Here is a 21,167-nt window from a genome sequence, read left to right as displayed (position 1 = left end):
GCCGAGAGTAGCGGCGTGTGCGTAGAGTTGTCAGTGACAATAGACAAGCAACATTTCGTGAAGTAGCTGCAGCAGTCAGTGTGGCACGTATGATGAACATATCCATTAGGACAGAGCGGCGAAATCTGACGTCAACGGGCTGTCGCAGCAGACGACCGAGGGGAGTACGTTTGCTAACAGCTAACTGAGCAAGCTGGTGGTCGCTTTATAATGGTGTGGGCTCTATTTGCGTGTAATGGACTGTATGCTGTGGTCCAACGCAACTAATCATTGACTGGAAATGTTTCTATTCGACTGCTTCGAGACCATTTGAAGCCATCCACGGACTTCATGTTTCCAAGCAAAGATGGAATTTTTATGAATGACAATGGGCCATGCCAGCGGGACAGAATTGTTTGCGACTGGTTTGAAGAACGTTCTGCAAAATTCGAGCGAATGACTCGGCCACCCAAATCACCCGACATGATTCCCATCGAATATTTATAGGACACAGCAGAGCAGTCAGTCCAGTTCCTGATCTACGCTGAACGACACGAGATCCGACACGACTTTTCTCACCTTAATGTATTTCAAGACTATCCCAAAAGACGTGAGGCACAAATTACACTCGTGCTCATAAATTAAAGTTAATTGCGGAATGTGGTGCCACACAGCGTGGCACCACACAAAACTGGCTCTAATAGAATAGGCACATAGGGAACACACACGACACAGATCTGTAAGTCCACGGTATTGGTGGTAAGTTGAGGAAACCGTCCCGAAACACATGTGCTACAAAACGCCACTGTTTCCTGCGCATGTACCCCGACATCGATATGGGACATGATCACCATGCCCACGTACACAGGCCGCACAACAGGTTGGCATACTCTGGATCACGTGGTCGAGCAGCTGCTGTAGTATAGCCTCCCATTCTTGCACCAGTGCCTGTCGGAGCTCCTGAAGTGTCGTAGGGGTTTGAAGACGTGCAGCGATACGTCGACCGAGAGCATCCCAGAGGTGCTCTAAGGGGCTTAGGTCTGGAGAACAGGCAGGCCACTCCATTCGCCCGATATCTTCTGTTCCAGGGTAACAGACAGGCCACTCCATTCGTCAGATATCTTCTGTTTCTGGATACTCCTCCACGATAGCAGCTCGGTGGGGCCGCGACTTATCATCCATCAGGAGGAAGGTGGGACCCAGTGCAGCCCTGAAAAGGCGGACACACTGGTGCAAATGGCGTCCTTATACACCTGACCTGTTACAGTTCCTCTGTCAAAGACATGCAGGGGTGTACGTGCACCAATTATAATCCCAGCCCACGCCATCAAACCACGACCTCCATACAAGTCCCTTTCAAGGACATTAAGGGGTTGGTATCTGGTTCCTGGTTCACGTCAGATGCAAACCCAGTGACAATCATTGTTCAGACCACACCTGGTCTCGTCCGTGAACATAACGTGGGACCACTGTTCCAATGACAATGTACTGTGTTCTTGACACCAGACTTTACGGGCTCTCCTGTGACCAGGGGTCAGTGGAATGCACCTTGCAGGTCTTCGGGCGAATAAACCATGTCTGTTCAGTCGTCTGTAGACTGTGTGTTTGGGGACAACTGTTCCAGTGGCTGCGGTAAGGTCCCGAGCAAGGCTACCTGCGGTACTCTGTGGCCGTCTGCGGGCACTGATGGTGAGATATCGCACTTCTTGTGGTGTTTTACACTGTGGACGTCCCGTACTGTAGCACCTGGACATGTTTGCTGTCTGCTGGAATCGTTGCCATAATCCTGAGATCACACTTTGTGGCACACGGAGGGCCCATGCTACGACTGGCTGTGGTTGACCAGCCTCCAGTCGCCCTAGTATTCTACCCCTCATAACGTCATCAGTATGTGTTCTTTCTACACACAGTCACGACCGAAAACGTCTGCACACTTATTCGTTGCACCGTACTCTGACATGCACCAACACACCTCTGCGTATGTAGACTGCTGCCAGCGCCACCGTGCGACGACCGCAGGTCAAATGCACCGCATGGTCATACCCCGAGGTGATTTAAACCCGAATACCGCCCACCAGAGCGCTGTTTCACCATGTATCAGCATTATCCTTAATTTATGAGCATGAGTGTGTATTAAATTATTTTCTTGTTGTATCTTTAAATTCAGCAATTCCACAAGATATCGAACTAGGTATTTCTTCGAAACCTGGCAGCCACTTGACGTGTGGCAAACCGACAACCAAAATTATTAACAAGAAAAACAGAACAGGATTATGAATGCAGCTTAAACAATGGGTGCAATTGGAGGAAAAAACAAGATACATAAAGGGAAAAACTTAAACTGAAATCAGCAAAGTTACGAACACATTAGACATATAGAAGTGCAGATCAAAAAAGACTTTCATACCAGAGAAACGAAACGAAACGTGATGAAAACACAGTTATCAGCCAGACACAAAAATGTCAAAATGGCCTACTATCAATAACAGAAGAAAAATATCTGTATAATAGTTTCACAGATTATCAATTCAAATATAATAGCTCTGCATATATTATAAAGATTGTTACAAGCTTTAATATCAGGTACAAAGAGCATATCAGAACCCATTCCACATATTCAGAAGACCTAATTTAGGAAAACCATACATTATATTCAGTCGGCAGTAAGTCAGTTTATCACACAGATATACAGGAACTCGGATCTCTGAAATTTAACCATGTTTGTTTCCACACAGGTTGTATAGGCAATTCAAAATTACTCATCTGTTTCTCCACTTCATGTGTATTCTTTTGAAAGTTTTGCATTCTACATTCCTATTTACACTAGCGATGGGTCGCTCTAATTTTATAAATGCCGCAACACAATCCTGTGCTACTTTAGAACAGCTGCTATGGGATTTTCAACTTGTTTAAATAAGATTATTGTTACACGAGGGTGCGCTGGAAAGTAATATTCCGAATTTTTATCTGAAAGCTCTTAAAAACATCTTAAAGAAAACCAATGTTATTAACATTCTATATATTTATTCTTTATGTCTACATATTTGCAGCCCTATGCTGCTAGAGGAATCCGAATTGTAGCGTGTAACAAGGCGGCGTGTAGCGTAACTAGGTCTGTGGTGTAACTACGTCGGTGCGTGAGCATCAGCGTGCTGTAACGGAGTTTCAAATTCGAAGAATTCGTCCACTCGTCCTCTCTTTCAGCGTGACAATGCCAAACGACAGACGAATGTCGCGACATGTGTAACAACCCAACCCCTCGAGTTTGCTGTCATCCATCATCCTGCATACATTCCCGACTTGGCCCCATCAGATTTTCATGTTTCCAAAACTTTGAGAACACCTTCGAGGACTTAACTTTGATGGTGATGAAGCGGTCCAATCACAGATTTACAAAGTTAATAACGCTTTTTTATTTGAAATGCTATAAGAGTTTTCAGGTAAAAAATTCAGAGATGTTAATTTTCAGCATGACCTCATCCTATAAACTCCCAGGTAAAATCGTTTCAGAGGAACAAAATGGCTAGCGCATAAATTCAGTTAGAAGTAACAGACTCACAAACCTTGGTCTCCTTCTTTTTTCATTCGCTGTCGATAACGTAAACATAACATAACTCTTCTGTAACTGTAATTACTCCATCATAATTTTATTCGTTGTTTTGAACACATTCTACCTATTGACATTATGGAAAGCTTCCTCTACATCCATAAACATTATTAATGTGATCTACTCATTCCTCACAAAGGCAGAAAAGCTTAATTTCTTCTTCAATAGTATCTATTAAACATTGCAAGGTCTACCGCTTCTTCCGGTCGCAGGTGCTGACAAAGATATTTATTTAATGACAGATATATTTAGATATACAATAAATACAAATAAGAAATTTCTCGCTGACTTGAAATGTTAAGCAGTTAACATTAGGAAATTAGTATGTAGCACAAATTATTTGTACCCAGAGTCTAATTAGGTCTTCTCAAAACAGAACTTTTCTTGGAGACTTGGGATACAGTCTTTTTAGCTGCATCGTTATTGTGAGACTCTCAGCAAGAGTGGAAATTTAGCAGCTTTACAAATACACTAAACAGCTTCGGAGAAACCATAGTACGAGGGTTATTCGGAAAGTAAGGAACGATCGGTCGCGAAATGGAAACCAAAGTGAAAATCCGATGACGTTTTGCACAGGTGTGTTGGAGAGTGCCTCTAGTATGCCCGTCGATCACATTACGTCTTTTTTTTTAGTTCTGAGCACACAGGGAGCATATAAAGATACCTAGAACAATAGTGTCTCCCGCCAAGTACGAGAGTCTGGTGAGAAATTTCGCCTGAAGCTATGTAGCCAACATTACACAACTGTCGTGCGTTTTCTTCTTCAAGACAATTCTCAGCCGCATTCTGCAGAGACAATGAAAATCCTCCTGCATCGTTTTCAATTGAAATGTTTTATTACGCACAATACAGCCCGTAATTGTCTCCCTCTTGAGTTTCATCTCTGCTCAGACGAACCGCACGGCACGGACAACGAGCTGTAGGCCAGCGTAGAGAATTGGCGGAAAGCACTGGCGGCTGCCTTCTGTAACGAGGGTATTGGAAAGTTGGTACAACGCTACGACAAACGTCTAAGTCGGATCGGCGACTATGGAGATAAATAGCTGGACGTTGTAGCTAACTGTTGAAAATAAAACAGTTTTGATTTGCACTGTGGTTTCCATTTCGCGATGCATCGTTCCTTACTTTCCGAATAGCCCTCGTATATGTGAAATTTCGATTTACTCGTAGTTTATTAACCTTGTGTGTTTTACTAGCGTAAAGATATAATTGATGTTTGCATCTAGCGGTGTGAGGAAGCAGCAGTTTGTAGTACAATTTCAAACTGGTTACTTTAAGTTACTGAGAGCAGGTACTTCATTATAAATCTAAACTCTTCTGCGACCTAACACACGTAAAGGCTTGGTGACACGAGGAATGAGCTACATTTACTTAAAAGAACAGCTGTAGCGAAAATTTTACTCAAAATCTCAAGAAAAACTCCAAAGCATAGCGAAAAACCTTGTGAACTCAAGAGCTGTCACTCTGAGAAGGTGTTACGGTAGTTGCTGCTATGTACTTACTCATAACATCGCGTTTTGTAGGTCCGATCTTCTCTTGCTCCTCAGAGTTTACGTCACCTCGGCGTGCTTGCAGTAGCAAATTTATCACGTCCGGACGAACGATACCCTCCCTCTTTCTGGCCTGAATTGCGTCCCTTACCATTGACCTGAAGAATTGCACCGACTTTCGGTCGAAGAATGGGATGCCCAGCACCTGCAATAACATTGTAAGACAAGGAAAGTCGGAAATCCGTGTAAGCTCGACTAAGGCAGCTCAGTAGAGCACTCGTCGAACCTACCTGCATGATCCTCGGCGATACGAAGTAACCAGCAGCGGTAAGGGGGTTTACCTTCGTCAGTCTGCGGCCCATGCGGTAAAAACTGTTGTCGCGGTCCATCAGCGAATCCACCTTGAGACCAAAAGCCGTCGTTGCAATTATGTCGTTCGCCACCCGGGTGAAGAGGTCCTTCATCTCTACGGTGAAGATGTCTTCCTTTCTTGAGGAAGCTTGGACAAAGTTATAATTAACTGTCAGCAGGTGGATATAATTACTGTAAAGAAATGTGGAAGACTGTTTTATTTTCAATCACTTTAATGTATAATTCGAAATACACTTGTGTGCAAAACTTAAGAATAAAACTTATCTTCGTACGACGTGACACTGTCAAGTAGTATAGCTTGACGAAACTTGGACAATACATAGAAAGAACTGTTACTATATAGTACAGCAGCTAACGCAAATAATTAATCAATGAGACGAACAGGAATGACACTTTTATTTACCGACAATAATTACGCTGAAGTCATCGCGACTCTTGATGATTCCCTGGGCATTACAAAACGCGGGACACGGTTCTTAAAAGCGTGTGTGTTCAGCATGGCCGGCAATGTACTCTCTGCAGCGTGTCCCACGCTGACCCAATGACCGGTAAGCGCGTTCCGCGCCTCCCCCATCGTGGATGACAACCGCTGTGTGGTCTCGGTGCGAATGAAGTTGCTGCAGTACGTGTTCCCAACGGATGCCTCGTGTACTCGATGTGACTTAATTCGGGGAAGGGAAGGACAGTCCATTCTACGACTATCCTCTCGTTCCAAGAGCTCCTCCATTTGAACTGTTCGATGCTGTCACGCACTGTCAGTCATAAAAAGATGCAAATGGGGAAACAGTACAGTGTCGGAAAAACGATGACCGGTGAGTGTACCGATTTGGAGGTCAGTAAACCCATGCAACGTACTGCCTCCCCGCACCATAACACCTGTACCGCCAAAGCGACCATGTTCGGTAATACACGAAATGTATTCTCAGTTGCGAATATGCGCAACCATCATTTGTATAGTGGATCGACGACTGTGAAAGTGTGTAGCGGACCGGCACTCGAACCCCGATTTCCCGCTCGTTGCGAGCAGCCGCCTTACCATCTGGCCATCCGAATGGGACTCACGGCTTGAGCCAAACTACCATTTGTCGTCAACCATGTGTCTACAACTTGTACATCCATTACGTAAATTCCCGTCCTGGGGAGTCATTCTACTTGAAAGTCGCCTGCCCGGTGTCGGCGGGTAAATACGATACTGCAGTGCCTATTTTATTCCAGAGTACAATGCACTGCTCCTTCGGACATGCATCCAAGTCGAGAGGAACACTGGCTCGTAATTCGGAATAACACAGACACTGCAGTATCGCCTTTTCCATAGTGCTCCTGGATGCATTACTCGTTGGCACCTCGCGCCATATAAGGGTACATAATGCACCCAGGAAAGGGTGCATACTGCACCAGGTGGTATATTGTCGGGAGACATAACGTTACATGGGCGTACTGACCTCCAAATCTTTCAATGCGGAACACTAAACGGTGAGATTGTGAGACTGTATTCCTTCTCAATGTGCGTCTTTTCAGGGGTACATTCGGTCCTCACTTAATTTTTTATTTATGACAATGCGTGACGAGGTGGAGCAACTTCTTGGAACTAGAGGATATTCTGTGAATGGACTGGTCGGCGCGTCCCCCAACTTCAGTCCCACGGATGTGTTGGGGAGACGTCCAGCAGTCAATCGCGCTGGTGGAGGGGTGGAGTGTCCCACCACAGGATCCCTCACCACACTTGCGGCCAGCGTGGCAACTCGCTGGACATCAGGCACTGCCGTCCGTGGTGATCAGTGTAAATCTTGTCTCTGAATAAAGTTGTCATTTCCGTTTGACTGCTTAATTCTTTCAGTTATCTTCTGCAGTGCAGCAGTTCCTTCCACTTACGTTCCAGGTTTCATCAGGTTGTTATTTGACAGTCCGCCCCGATAGCTGAGTGATTGCCGGCACGGTAGCTCAGCGTGTTCGGTCAGAGAGCTGGTTAGCCTCTGTAATTAAAAAAAACTGAGTGGAAGGATTAACAAACGAACTTTAACGGATGTCATGTGATGTCCGCAACGACCAAACCCAACGATCAACAACGAACAAGGAAATAAAAAAAGTGGCTAGCGCGGTGGTCTGACACGGCAAGGGACCCGCGTTCGATTCCCGGCTGGGTCGGATATTTTCTCCGCTCAGGGACTGGGTGATGTGCTGTCCTCATTATCATTTCATCATCAGTGGAAGGCAACGGGAAACCACCACTGGGATCACTTCCCTAGACACTCATGCGGTGGATCTCTCTGACGTGGCTTCCCCAATGACAACACCTGCCGTAAGGCACAGCACAAAGTTTTTAAAAGTTACTTGACAGTGACACATCATTCTACAGTTAGTTTCCGCCTTAATTTTCGCACACCACTGTATTAGTTAGTAGAATTATTTGTGTCTCACTTACAACTCCTAGACTGAGAAAAGTATTTCCCTATCACGAGTAATTCATGAATGTGTTTCACAAATTTCGTAATAAGATTCTGAAGGTTCAAATACAGAATATATTTTAAGGCAACTGCAAGGATTCTTTGTGCTATAGTTCACTCAGTTTCTAGTAAACGTTGGATCTGATTTGAAATTGAAATCTAAAGAGTGGTAAGTATTGAGTGAGTGCAATCTAGCTGGTTTGTTAGTGAATTGTTTATGTGTTCCATGGAGTTTCATTTCCTTTTCTCATTACGATACGGAATGCATCAGGTTATCACTTTCCGCATAGTTTCTCAATTAAAAATACGGTAACATGGTGATCAGTTACATGGTTGTCTTAATATACCATTTCTTGTTACTATTTTTCGAATATACTATGTTAAATTCTCTCTCTCTTTCTCTCTGTCTCAATCTGAGACACACACACACGCGCGTAAGCACGCACGCACAGGCACATGATGTTGTTAAACATACAGACACAGGGAGCTCTCAAGCAGATATAATTGCCATTTATGTTTTAAGTAATATAATTATCTAGTAGATCCTTTACATCAATGAGTAAATGATCAAAGATTTTTTATTTGCGAATATCTCGCTTCTTCCCGTGCCACATGAACAAAGCGGAATGAAAGACAGTGTAAATCATTTCTTCTTCTGGTATTATTTATAAGAATATGGATGTTAGCTTTTTTTCGAGCTGTAACTACTTGCTGCCAACAAGCTTCATAAGGGATAAGTGTATTGTGAAGCTGTTGTAGATATGTCCAGTTATTTTAAGAGCTCTCTATAAGTCGTTGTATACAGTACACCATATATTGTCGTTATTAAAAGGTTCTGTGCAACGAAAAATCTCTTCGTCAGTGACGAGTTACCCAAAATACGATACCATAAGATTTTAGTAAAAATAGTAAAAGAAAGTCTATTTCTGAAATTTCTATTCCCAAAATCTGCTGGTATCCGTAATGTAACAGTTGCACAGATTAGACGTTAATGACCACTTGTAAAAAGGGCCTACCAGTTCAGTTTATTGTTAATGTCAACACATAATACTTTAAAATGTCCTACATCCTTTATTGAATTCTCTTCATGCAATATTTCTAATGGAGTGGTCCATCCTTATCCGCTACAGAACTGCAGTTATTGGAAACACAACTTACAGTTTCATAAATCATTAGCGTTCTATATTACGCAAGGTAACGAAGAAAATATCCGATTCAAAACTATTTCCACAACATTCGAATCTTTCCAGTTCCTGAAATGTATTTCGACATTCATGCGTTCGGTCTGTCGACCAGTGAGAAACATTGTCAGAGGCCCAAATCTGGGAGAGATAGTGTTAGAAGTTCCACGTCACCACAACAATCGAGTTGCTAAAAATCGCACAGACGAATACTCGGTGCCACACACGTCCGTGTGAGCGACAGGCATCCACTGCGCGTAGCTTGACAAAATTTTCATCCAGAGCTCCACGGAAAAATGACAGCGCTGCTTACACACTAGTAACCTCCTGTTAGATCACGACAAAATGTCAGCCTGGTGCAAAGACCGAGAGTTATTTCTTACAGTAGAGAGAAGCAGATTTGTGATGTCCATAAAACGTAAGAGTGTGGTACTTCCGGATTACTGAGACATTAGAATTAGTCACGCCATATAAGTATTTGGAATTAGCATTAAATAGGTATATGAAATGGAGAAACCACCTAATCCCAGTTATCAGAAAAGCAAATGGCAGTCTATGAATCATTGATAGGAAAAATTGTCTACAAAAGAGAAGACATATATTACTAAGGTTGACACTTTAGTACTGCCCAAAAGTATAGTAGTCTTATCATGCTGGATTAACAGGAGACTTACAGCGTATAAAATGAAGCGCTATGCCAATGGTTACAGGTCTGTTTGATTGCCGAGAGCGTTTAACAGATATAATGAACCATTTTAACTACAGATAGTCGAAAAAAGACGCTACACATCTCTCGAGAACCCTCTTAGAGAATTTAAAGAACCGTCTTTTCTGACTACTGGTTTGCACGTAGTGGTGAGAGTCGGTGATACTTGCAATCAAATTTGTTAGGCCCAACTTACGGATGACTGGGCTCATTGATACTCTGATGAGCAAAGTGCTGCTGTGACGAGACATTAGATTCGTATTCGGAAGAATGGCGCTTCGGGTCCCCACCCTGCCACCCACAAAGTGGTTGCTTACATGGTTTTCCTTAACAATTTAAATCAAATGCCGAGGTTGTGCCTTTGAAGAGGACATGGCCGATTTCCTTGCCCATATATCCTCAAGAAACTATTCAGACTTTAAGGGAGCCGAAAATTTAATAGTCATGGGGGACTGGAATTCGACAATAGGAAAAGGATGCGAAGGAAAAGTAGTAAGAGAATGTGGACTGGGGGAAAAGATTTAAGAGGAAGCCACCTGGTCGAATTTTACACAGAGCATAATTTAATCATAGCCAACACTTCGTTAAAGGATCTTGAGAGAAGGTTGTATACGTGTGGAAGAGACTTGGAGACACTGGACGGTCTTGGATTAATAATATAATGGTTATACAGAGATTTAGGAACCAGATTTTGAATTGTAAGAAATTTCCAGAGGCAGATATGGTCTCTGACAACAATTTATTGGTTATGAACTGCAGATTAAAACTGAAGAAACTGCAAAAAGGCAGGAATTTAAGGAGATGGAACCTGACTAAACTGAAAGCACAAGAGGTCGTAGAGAGTTTCAGAGGAAGCATTACGCAACGATTGACAAAAACAGGAGAAAGGGATACAGTAGAAGAAGCATGGGTAGCTTTGAGAGATGAAATAGTGAAAGCAGCAGAGGATCAGGTAGGTGAAGAGACGAAGTTCAGTAGATATCCTTAGGTAACACAAGAGATGTTGAATTTGATCGATGAAAGAAGGAAATTAAAAAAATGTCACAAATGATGCAGGCGAAATTAAATACAAACGTCTCAAAAACGAGCTCGACAGGAAATGCTGAATGGCTAAGCAGGAATGGCTGGAGAACAAATGTAAAGATGTAGAAGCATATATTACTAGGGGTAAGATAGATACTGCCTACAGCAAAATTAAAGAGACCTTTGGAGAAACGATAACCACCTGTATGAATATCAAGAGCACAGATGGAAAACCAGTCATAAGCAAAGAAGGGAAAGCAGATAGGTGGAAGGAAGGGAAAAGGAAACGGACACAGAGGAAGATCAGAAAAGAGATATGATACTGCGAGAAGAATTTTACAAAGCACTGGAAGGCTAAGTCGAAACAAGGGCCCAGGAGTAGACAGCATTCCGTTAGAGTTACTGATCGTCTTGGGAGAGCCAGCGACGACAAAACTCTTCCATCTAGAGAGCAAGATGTTTGATACAGGCGAAATACCCTCACACTTCAAGAAGATTACAGTAATTCCAATCCGAAAGAAAGCAGGTGTTGACAGGTGTGAAAATTACCAAACTAGCAGTTTAATAAGTCACGGCTGCAAAATACTAATACGAGTTCTTTACAGAGGAATGGGAAAACTGATAGAAGCTGAGCTCGAGGAAGATCAGTTTGGAAAACGGAAGGCAATACTGACCCCACGTCTTACGTTAGAAGACAGAGTCGAAGGACACGAAAGGGAAGATGCGGTTTGGAAGGGAGTGAGACAGGGTTGCAGCCTATCGCCGATGTTATTCAGTCTGTATAGTGAGCAAACAGAAAAGGAAACAAAAGAAAAATTTGGAGCAGGATTCAATGTCCAGGGAGAAGAAATAAATACTTTACGGTTTGCCGATGACATTGTAATTCTGTCAGAAACAGCAAAGAATTTGAATGAGCAGTTGTATGGAGTGGACAGTTTCTTGAAAGGGGGATATAAGATGAACATAAAGAAGAACAAAACGAGGATAATGGAATGTAATCGAATTAAATCAGGTGATGCTGAGGGAATTAGATTAGGAAATGAGACACTTAAAGTAGTAAATCAGTTTTGCTATTCGGGGAGCAAAATAACTGACGATGGTCGAAGTAGGGTGGATATAAAATGTAGACTGGCAATGGCGAAAGAACCATTACTGAAGAAGTGAAACATGGACGATAAACAGTTTAGACTAGAGAGAATAGAGACATTTGAAATGTAGTACTACAGAAGAATGCTGACGATTATAAGGGTAGATCACATAACTAATGAGGCTAGAAGAAGGGGTCGGTTGATAGGATACATTCTGCGGCATCAAGGGATCACCACTTTAGTTCTGGAAGAATGCTTAGGGGGCAGAAGGGGGGGGGTATAGGGGTAAAAATCGTAGAGATGAGACCGAGAGATGATGCTTGCACAGGTTAGAGTAGCATGGAGAGCTGCACCAAAGTCTTTAGACTGAAGACCACAGCAACAACATTTCCTCAATCCTAGATCGTGCTCTATTTATGATGACCTCATAGTCGGCTAGTCGTTTTAGTCTTCCTCATGTTTCCGATTCTCGACGGCGTAGTTAAAGTAGACTTGGCCACTTGTAACTTCTCTCTGTTAGTTCTCTAACACGCAGACATCTCCACAGACTGCCCAAAAAGTCCTGAGACCGATTTTATTCCTAGCGTATGAAAGACGTCAGCGAAATAACCCACCCATGAACTAAGGAATGTAAACAAGAGATATGTATTCGACCACTCAGTTATGAGCCGACAGTTTTAATAGTGGACGTGCGGACGTAGTGTTTCAGCGTTGCTATGTCACAAATCGCAGTCCTGCAACACCTCCAGAACTTCCTTAAAAGAGCAGAGTGTGTGCAAAATTAGTCCCCCATACCATGACTCCGAAACAAAACAACGACGCGTGGACGGCAGTCGCGACATGATTGAAATGCCAAACGTGGACAGTAGTTTCCTGATAAAGAAAATCGTTGTGGGTGACGAAACTTGGTGTTATCAATAAGACCCTACCATAAAGCGACAAAACGCAGAAATTCAGGTCTACGGTCAACGCCTTGAAATTGACAATCGAGACAATGTGATGCACGAGTTCAAAAACATCACAAAGAACTTTTCTAGGAGTTTCACGTAGTTTTATGAACATTCTGCGCCTTTTGCGTAAGTGGGACGGGGGGGGGGGGGGGGGAGCAGACTGTATCGTTCGAATTCATTCGATTCTCCCTGATGTAAACCCATCCCCAACAGTGGTCTAGGACACAGTCTGAATTCCGCAGAGGACGTTTTGCTTACGTCCCGTCTGCACGGTCGCGAGTGCCCGTAGTTGTTTACTACTTCGGCGCCGCTAGTTCAGAGTCCATCACTACCGACGCAATATGGCACATTCATACAGACAAACCACCATCAAAATCAGTTTTCAGCCCGATCATGCACAACCGCGAGCTTTTGAAGTGGAATGTTTTCTGTGTGACGACGTTAAAACTTAACCGCAGTACATAATTGGTATCCATCTCTGTATCACGAGCAGTGTTGTCTACGTCAACTTAGTAAGTGACGAGGTGTACACCAGAATCGTGTGCACACATGCGAACGATCTTAAATTCAAACATTCTGATGGCCATATTGGGGCGGTCTCTATCGATCACACGGGGCTTGGCCTCCGTACGATACGCGTCTTCGAACTCCCTTTCGAAGTACCACCGGACGTAGCCACCGCGGCTTTGCTTTCCAGCCTTACGGTAGAGTGCTCAGCCACATGGCCGGAAAATGGACACGTTTACAACGTACCCGGTTCTTAACGGAGTGCGACAGATCAAAATTGAACTGGCCAAACATGTACCATCTTATCTTGTCAAAGGCGGATGCAGGGGGATCATTATGTATGACGGTCAGCCAGACACTTGCTCCCGTTGTGGCCAAGAAGGGCACGCCAAGTCTCCGACGACGGCTTACTTAAATTCCGATGGGTGAATCTATGCCTCGTCGGCGGGGTGGCCGAGTGGTTCTAGGCGCTTCAGTCCGGAACCGCGCGATTGCTACGGTCGCAAGTTCGAATCCTGCCTCGGGCATGGATGTGTAGTTCTAAGTTCTAGGGGACTGATGACCTCAAATGTTAAGTCCCATAGTGCTCAGAGCCATTTCAGCCAATCTATGCCTCCTTCTACGGTGACGACCGTTCCTCTCAATTACGCCGAGATTGCACGGGCGGCAGCCCTTTCCAACGCTAACCACATTCGTCCGATAGCCGCCCTCGATATTGAGGCCATGATGGAGTCTACAGTACCGGATCCGGCCTCTACAACGGCTGCCCCTCCTGACGATAATCACCGACCGACCTTGCAAGAAAGCATGGATGCCAGGAGAGCGTAACAATTTTCTTTTAATGTCTTAACTGTTGCTGCAGGCAGCGCGATGACGTCAGCGGTGGTCCGCGTGGACGATGTGTGAAGTGAATCCTGGTTCGTGGTGTGAAGATAACGATGGATCCTCCTGTTTCATTAATACTCCAGTTACGGCGGTGATCCATGTCTCCGTTGTAGTCGAATCAGCTGGCAGCACTGGCGTGATAATAATAGTTCCAGTGTGTGCCTTGTCGTTACGTGCGCGACGTTTTATTATTAAAAGTTTATTAATCACACGGTGCGGGTGGGTCGGAATTATGCAATGTCTTTAGTATTTACGATATATAGCCGGTTAATGCCAATACCTCGCACAGTTCTTTCACCGTGTTGCCACAGGAAAACAGTCACATGTGTTTATAACAGTCCGGTAAACATCCGTTCAATATACGTCGTCGTCTTTAAGACAGTTTGGACGATATAATAAATGTTTCTTGATCAAATCACAGCACTGTTCCTTTACTTAACATTTTGGTTTGTTCCACTTTCACGCAATTCTAACAGTTAGTGTCTCCACGCGACAATGGTGTCTGATTCACGCCTAATTGTCACAAGTTCACACAGTATGTAAAATCGTCACCGCAAACACTCGATATACTTTTCAGGTTTTACTGTTCATTTAATAATGCACGATCTCCTATTGACACAGCGGACGCACTGTAATTAATTGTCCCTCCGCGTATCACCGTCTTTCACGCCGAACTTTGCCACGTTTTTCCACCCACGAACCGGCCACGTACCACAACAACTCGCACGCTCTCTATCGATAGTCGTTCGCTCTCTCTCTCTGACACAGTACTTCTGCTAGCCTAACCAAAGTTTTACAAAGCATATAGAACCAGAACATTCATATTCGTACAATATAAAATATAAAACAGTAGAAAAATGAACGAAGAAACAATGTGACGTATTAACAAATAAAGAATTGTTGAAATAAATGATACGTACATACTACGACAAGGTAATGCACAAAAGAAAAAAAAAATATTATCGAATTTCGGGGAATGCAATTTCTTTACATATGCTTCCATTTTATCATGAGATGTTCCACAGTACATGTCCTTACACATATAAGCCATATGCTACAAGTGATTTGTTTATCTTTAACTTTGGCACTTTGTCAATTTGCGTTATAAATTGTCAATCAATTTTAAAAGAGATGAACTTATCTAACAGCAAAAAAAATTTACATAACTTTCACATATTAAGCAAAACATATCTCTCACTGAAGCAAATAACTAATTCATTACACAACGGAAATTTGACCATAATGAAATAGAAGAAAAAACATTATGTGTTCAGTCCAAGAAAAATATATATAGCTACAATTATACACTATGAACCTGAATATATACACATACGCATTCGTATTCTGCCTATGCAAAGTCTTGTCATTGTATTGCTGTTTTTTAAAGCTTGCTCCCTCTCTCTCTTTTCACATTTTAACTATAGCGTCATATTTTTTATTTACCCTCACTATCACAGATACAAAATAAATATGGTATATACTGCCTGTCAAATATAAATTGAATATATTTCATATATATAATCTTTTGGAGTGAGTATTCCCTAACTGTGTGTCATATCATTCAATATAATTTGCAGAATTACAGATTATTACATCATATTGTCTGTGTTCTTTGACATAAATTGGTTTAATTTGTTACAATATGGTCACTATTTAAAATTTCATCCACACATAAACTTTATCGTCTTACGATCTCATTAGCATTTGACTCTGTTCAGCAGTTATAGGTCATATTCTACTTCTCACAAAATTATTTACAAACCAAATACTCAATTAAGGTTTCAGATTCCTTGCCCTATAAGGCTTTAAATCCACTACACTTTTAAGAGCAAACTTCTTTTTCTATTTTGGGTAAACCAGATAAAATGCATTCGGGTGGGGTATACTAGCCACCTCAAATGGACCTTTGTACACATCAAAGAATTTAGAAATCTCACTATTTATTTCTTTAGACTTCTCATATGTTTTAACTAAAACTATATCCCCTCTTCTTAATTCAAGACTTTTTATTTTGCCATCATGTCCTTTCTTCCTTTTCAACAGTTTCTTCTCTACCGGCTCTCTTACTCTTTTCTTCTTTTCGTCCCAATTTAATTCCTCCTTAGTAGGGAAAGATAACTTTTCCTCCACCAAACTTTTCTGTCTCTCACCTTCCATAATCTCCTGAGGAGTAAACCCTGTTACATAATGATCAATAGTATTCATAACCTCTTCAATATTTCCTACTATATCTCTCCAAGAACTGTGGTTACTGCTACTGTAGGTACAGCAGAATCTGCAATCTCCATCATACAACGTACTATGGGGTTCCCCTGTGGGTGATATGTTGAAGTGTAAATTACTGTAACTCCCTGATTAGTAAGAACTTCTTTCCACTTCTTACATGCAAACTGTGACCCATTGTCAAACAATATGGATTTAGGTTTCCCAAATATCACAAAATAATCACCTTCCAACGTGCTCAAAACGGCTTTCCCAGTAGCTTTAAGTAACGGATAGAGTTTTATAAGTTTATAAAATACTTCTAAGACTACAAAAATGTACGCAAAACCTCCCTTAGTCTCCAGCAATGCACCACAAAGATCCACAGATAACGGTTCCATCACATGATTCGGTTTAATATTTTGTATAGGAAGCTTGCATGTTTGATTTGTAACTTTTGCTCTTTGACATTTGTCACAGATTTTGATTCGGTCGTTCACTCTCCTTACCATGTTGTCAAAAGACACACTTTCCCTTAACTTCTGTACACACTTGTTAGCACCTACATGTCCAAAACTCAAATGTATATAATCTGTTATCTCATCTATATATTCCTCAGGCCAACACACTCTCCAATCATCAGAATTTTCATCAGTAATATTTTGGCAATTTGCTGTTACTATCCTTCCTTTCCAACTCACATTTCACCATCTTCTATATTTCATCCTGATTCTGGTACCTTCTCATGTTTTTACAAATCCCTTAAATTTTTTCCCCTTGAACACCTTTTATATAAAATAATGTTACATGTTCCTCATCCATATCATACCCCACCTCATTACCTTCACTCAACAGTAACCCGGATAAAGCATCTGCAGTTTTGTTCTGTGTACCTTTAACATACTTTATTTAAAAAGGAAACTGTTGTAAGAACAAAGTCCATCTTGTCAACTGTCTATGTACCAGGTGAAACGTTTTGTAAAATGTAAGGGCTCTGTGATCAGTATAAATGATAGTTTTATTTCCCCATAGGTAATCTCTAAACCTTTGGAATCCTCAAACTATTGCCAATTCTTCACATTCAGTCACAATGTAATTTCTCTCATACCTGATCAATGACCTACTTGCAAAGGCTATCGTCCTATGAACTTCATTTTCCTCATCCCCAAAATTTTGAAACAATTCCACTCTAATACTGTACCCACTCAAATCAGTCCCCAAACAAAATGGTTTACTAAGATCAGGATGGTGTAAAATCTTTTCCTCTTTCAAAGCTTCCTTAAGTTCATTAAAGGCTTTCTGACACTCTTCTGTCCAAACATAGCTCACTTTAGGACTCAATAACTTCTTCAAACATGGGTTGTTAAAAACTTGCCCTGACACAAAATTACGGTAAAAATCACACATACTGTGGTGTGCGTACTGTAAGACCATCGGTACACATACCATCAGATTGTTTGACTTGTCGCTCTAACGAAGTAGGCGAGTGTCAGCAATATGTCTTGTGGTCTCATCGTGGCGTGTTTATCTTCTGCCATTAGGTCAGATGATAGAAATGCCACTTGCACGCTTAGAGTAGCAGATTGACGGTTACCAACTTTAAATAGAACTTGATTAATTTTCACACACATTTATTAAAATAATAACAAGCACAAAAATAACTTGACTTGGTTCTGGATGCTATTTACAATTGACATTCTGAAGTTCCTTTGGCCTTGGTACGTTAATCTTATTCACACATATCTCTGATACTTGACAAACTGTCTATACATTTCTCTTCATGGCTATGTACAGGAATATGGTAATTTTATTAGGCGCAAACTGAAACTTGACTACAGACTAATGCAGACTAATGCAGACTGGTACAGACAGGTGCAGGTAAATGCAGACTCGTACAGACTAATGCAGACTGATTAATCGGAGGTCTGTACACTCGTTACAACACCTCACGCGTTCAGGTATCACTGCGCGAGTGTGATCCGCGAGGAGAAAAGGTTCTACGTTAGCAGCAATCTCATTGGCTGCGTGACATATTGATACGCGGATCGGCGGAAGTATAATTTGGTCCGTCTCTATGAGAGCGCCATCTCGTGGTGCGGAGACGGACGAGCGCTGCGCCTGCGCTGTTGTGCTTAGCGGGGCGCGCTCTACTGGGAAAGTTGTGTACGCGCTGACTACGCAGAACTATGTACACAACACATACCCATAAAGATTTCAAATCTTTTCTACTCCTCGGGGATGGACACTCTTCAATTGCTTTCATTTTGTCTGGATCGACTTTAATACCAGTAGTAGACAAAATTCTACCCAAAAACTTTATCTCCTTGCGAACAAACTCACACTTTTTGAGTCTCAGGATCATGCCCCTTTTCCTTAAGGCTTGAAACAACTCATTTAATTAACAACAATGTTCTTCCCATAACTCAGTGGCAACTAATAGGTCATCCACACATATTGTTAGTTTTGAACTCAACTCTGGTCCTAATACTTGATCAAGGGCTCGTATAAAAACAGATACACTAATATGCGGCCCAAATGAGACAACAGTGTACTGATAACACTTCCCATTTACCAAAAATGCTGTATACTTCCTATATTCCTTGGCAAGTGGCACCTGCCAGTATCTGGACGTCAGATCGAGACTACTAAGATAGTTTACTTTGTGATACCTCTGTAACATCCACTCCATATTTTCTGGCCTATCAGTTTCTCTCCTTACCACTTCATTTAACATTCTGGCATCAATAACTAGTCTCACACTACCATCTTTCTTGCCCATAACGAACAAATGTGAATTATATTCACTCTTCCCTCGCTCTATAACACCACAATCCAACATCCTCTCAATCTCTTTATTCACCGCTCCTCTCTGCACGAACGGTGTGGAGTATGGTTTTTTCGAAAAAGGTTCATGCGGTTTGATATCCAACTTACATTCAATATTCTTTACTATTCCCGCTTTATCAGAAAAATCTTCTCTATTTACCCACAACACTTCTTTCAGTTCTCCTTTCTGGCATTCACCTAACCCTTCAACTTGAGACATTTGGTTCTCCAGTTCGTCTATCAGTCCATTTGTATCCTCCTCACTTCTATTATCCACGTTCAGCTTAACATTACCCAAACTAGTCCCTACAGGCATCATCTTCACTTTCAAATGCCCTAATAAGTTGTCCTTGTCTATAACCAATCCATCAAACTTCACACTGATCCTTGATCCATCACCCTCAAAATTAACAAAACTTTCCCCACAATTTATCTCTGCTTTGCACTCTCTCAACCAACCCATGCCCAATATAATATTCACTGTTAACCCAGGTACTATGAAAAATATTATATACTAGACCTATGTACCAAATGTCAAATTCCAGAATTATTTGATGTTTAAGAACCTTGCTTAATTTCCCTGTAGCACCCACTATCTTCAAACCTACTACTGGTACATTCATCACTTCATTATGCTCCTTTATGTTATTAAATAAACTTTCAGCAATAGCACTAATTTCACTACCTGCATCCAAAAGAGCTTTTTCTTCCCAATCATACATTCCAATTCTCACAAAAGGTTGCTCAATCCTATCCTCCTCATCACTACTTTCTTCACGTAACAAATCCTGCTCAATTTCTCCATGAACCCAGTCATCACCATTCAACTTTGAACTTTCATTCCCTTCTAAACATTTCTGAAGAGCACAAACACTTACTTCCTGCTTATCATCATCTGCTATTCCTACATCTCTATGAATACTAAAAACATTAAGTTCTTCCTCATTAATTACTCTCTCTTTATGATTCAAAGCATGTGTATTCATCACTTCTCCATTGACCTCCGAAATTGACCCTTCTCCTAGCTTAATATCTTTTCTTAAATCATCACATTCATGCAAAGCACGCACCCTTTTCACTACTTTCTTTCTATCCTCCCCTACTGCAACCGTTACTTATATTCTTCCTTTCACTATTATCACTAGCATTTTGCAATATCTTCTGTTCCTTTATCTACCTCTTTTGCTGCCCTTCATATTCTTTAACTCCCTCATACACCTGGGACAATATTTCCATACAAGGGTCCCTTAATTCCTTACCACCTTCACCATTAACTTCAGGTCCAATTTCTTCAATCACCAGACCATGATGACTACATACCCTATCACCATAATCATTACTAATACTATTACACATCACTGTATCCCTTACATTACCATGGTAATTTGAAAATTCAATAGGCCCTAACCTATGACCCGCACCAGCATGGGCGATCACTGTAGTGGGGTTCTGTTTCCCTCTCGTGACTCCCCTACTGTCTGATAACCTTGGCTATTTCCTCTGAAATTTCCTCGGCCTCTTCCTCTACCTCTAACATTTACTTGGTTCACTCTTCCTATTTTATCCTGATTCTCATGATGACCATCTACATGCCTGTTCTCATTAAATGAACAGCCCACTTGCCAACTGTCTACATCCCTCACTCTGTTCAGAAAATCTTTAATAGTATTAACATTTCCTATCAACCCACATCTTGTATTAGGAGGCAACTTCCCTATCAATACATCTATAGTGTCTTTGTCACTCCATGGGCTGTCCAAATATTTCAGTTTACTGGTGCACTTCTCACAATATTCTCTCATATTCTCCCTAATCCTTCTTTCATACCATGGAGCCTTCTTAAAAGCTTCTATGACAGCACTTTGTTTTTCTTTTGACCAGTACTCTTTCAAAAACGCTGACACAAA

General features: G+C 41.8%; 1 protein-coding gene across 1 annotated transcript in view; it reads right to left on the bottom strand.

Moving 5' to 3' along the window:
• The window catches only part of LOC124776679 (cytochrome P450 9e2-like), an 89,007-nt gene that overhangs the window by 12,327 nt on the left and 55,513 nt on the right, over positions 1-21,167 (bottom strand). Inside the window, exons 3-4 of the mRNA XM_047251782.1 lie at positions 5,367-5,575; positions 5,089-5,281 (exon numbers count right to left, since the gene is read on the bottom strand). Of these exons, the coding sequence (XP_047107738.1) occupies positions 5,089-5,281; positions 5,367-5,575 (402 nt within the window). The remainder of the gene's footprint in view (positions 1-5,088; positions 5,282-5,366; positions 5,576-21,167) is intronic.

Source organism: Schistocerca piceifrons, chromosome 2 (assembly GCF_021461385.2).
Source record: "Schistocerca piceifrons isolate TAMUIC-IGC-003096 chromosome 2, iqSchPice1.1, whole genome shotgun sequence".
Taxonomy (NCBI): Eukaryota; Metazoa; Arthropoda; class Insecta; order Orthoptera; family Acrididae; genus Schistocerca; species Schistocerca piceifrons.
Note: the sequence above shows the minus strand (reverse complement) of the source record. Positions and strands in the feature narration are given on the sequence as shown.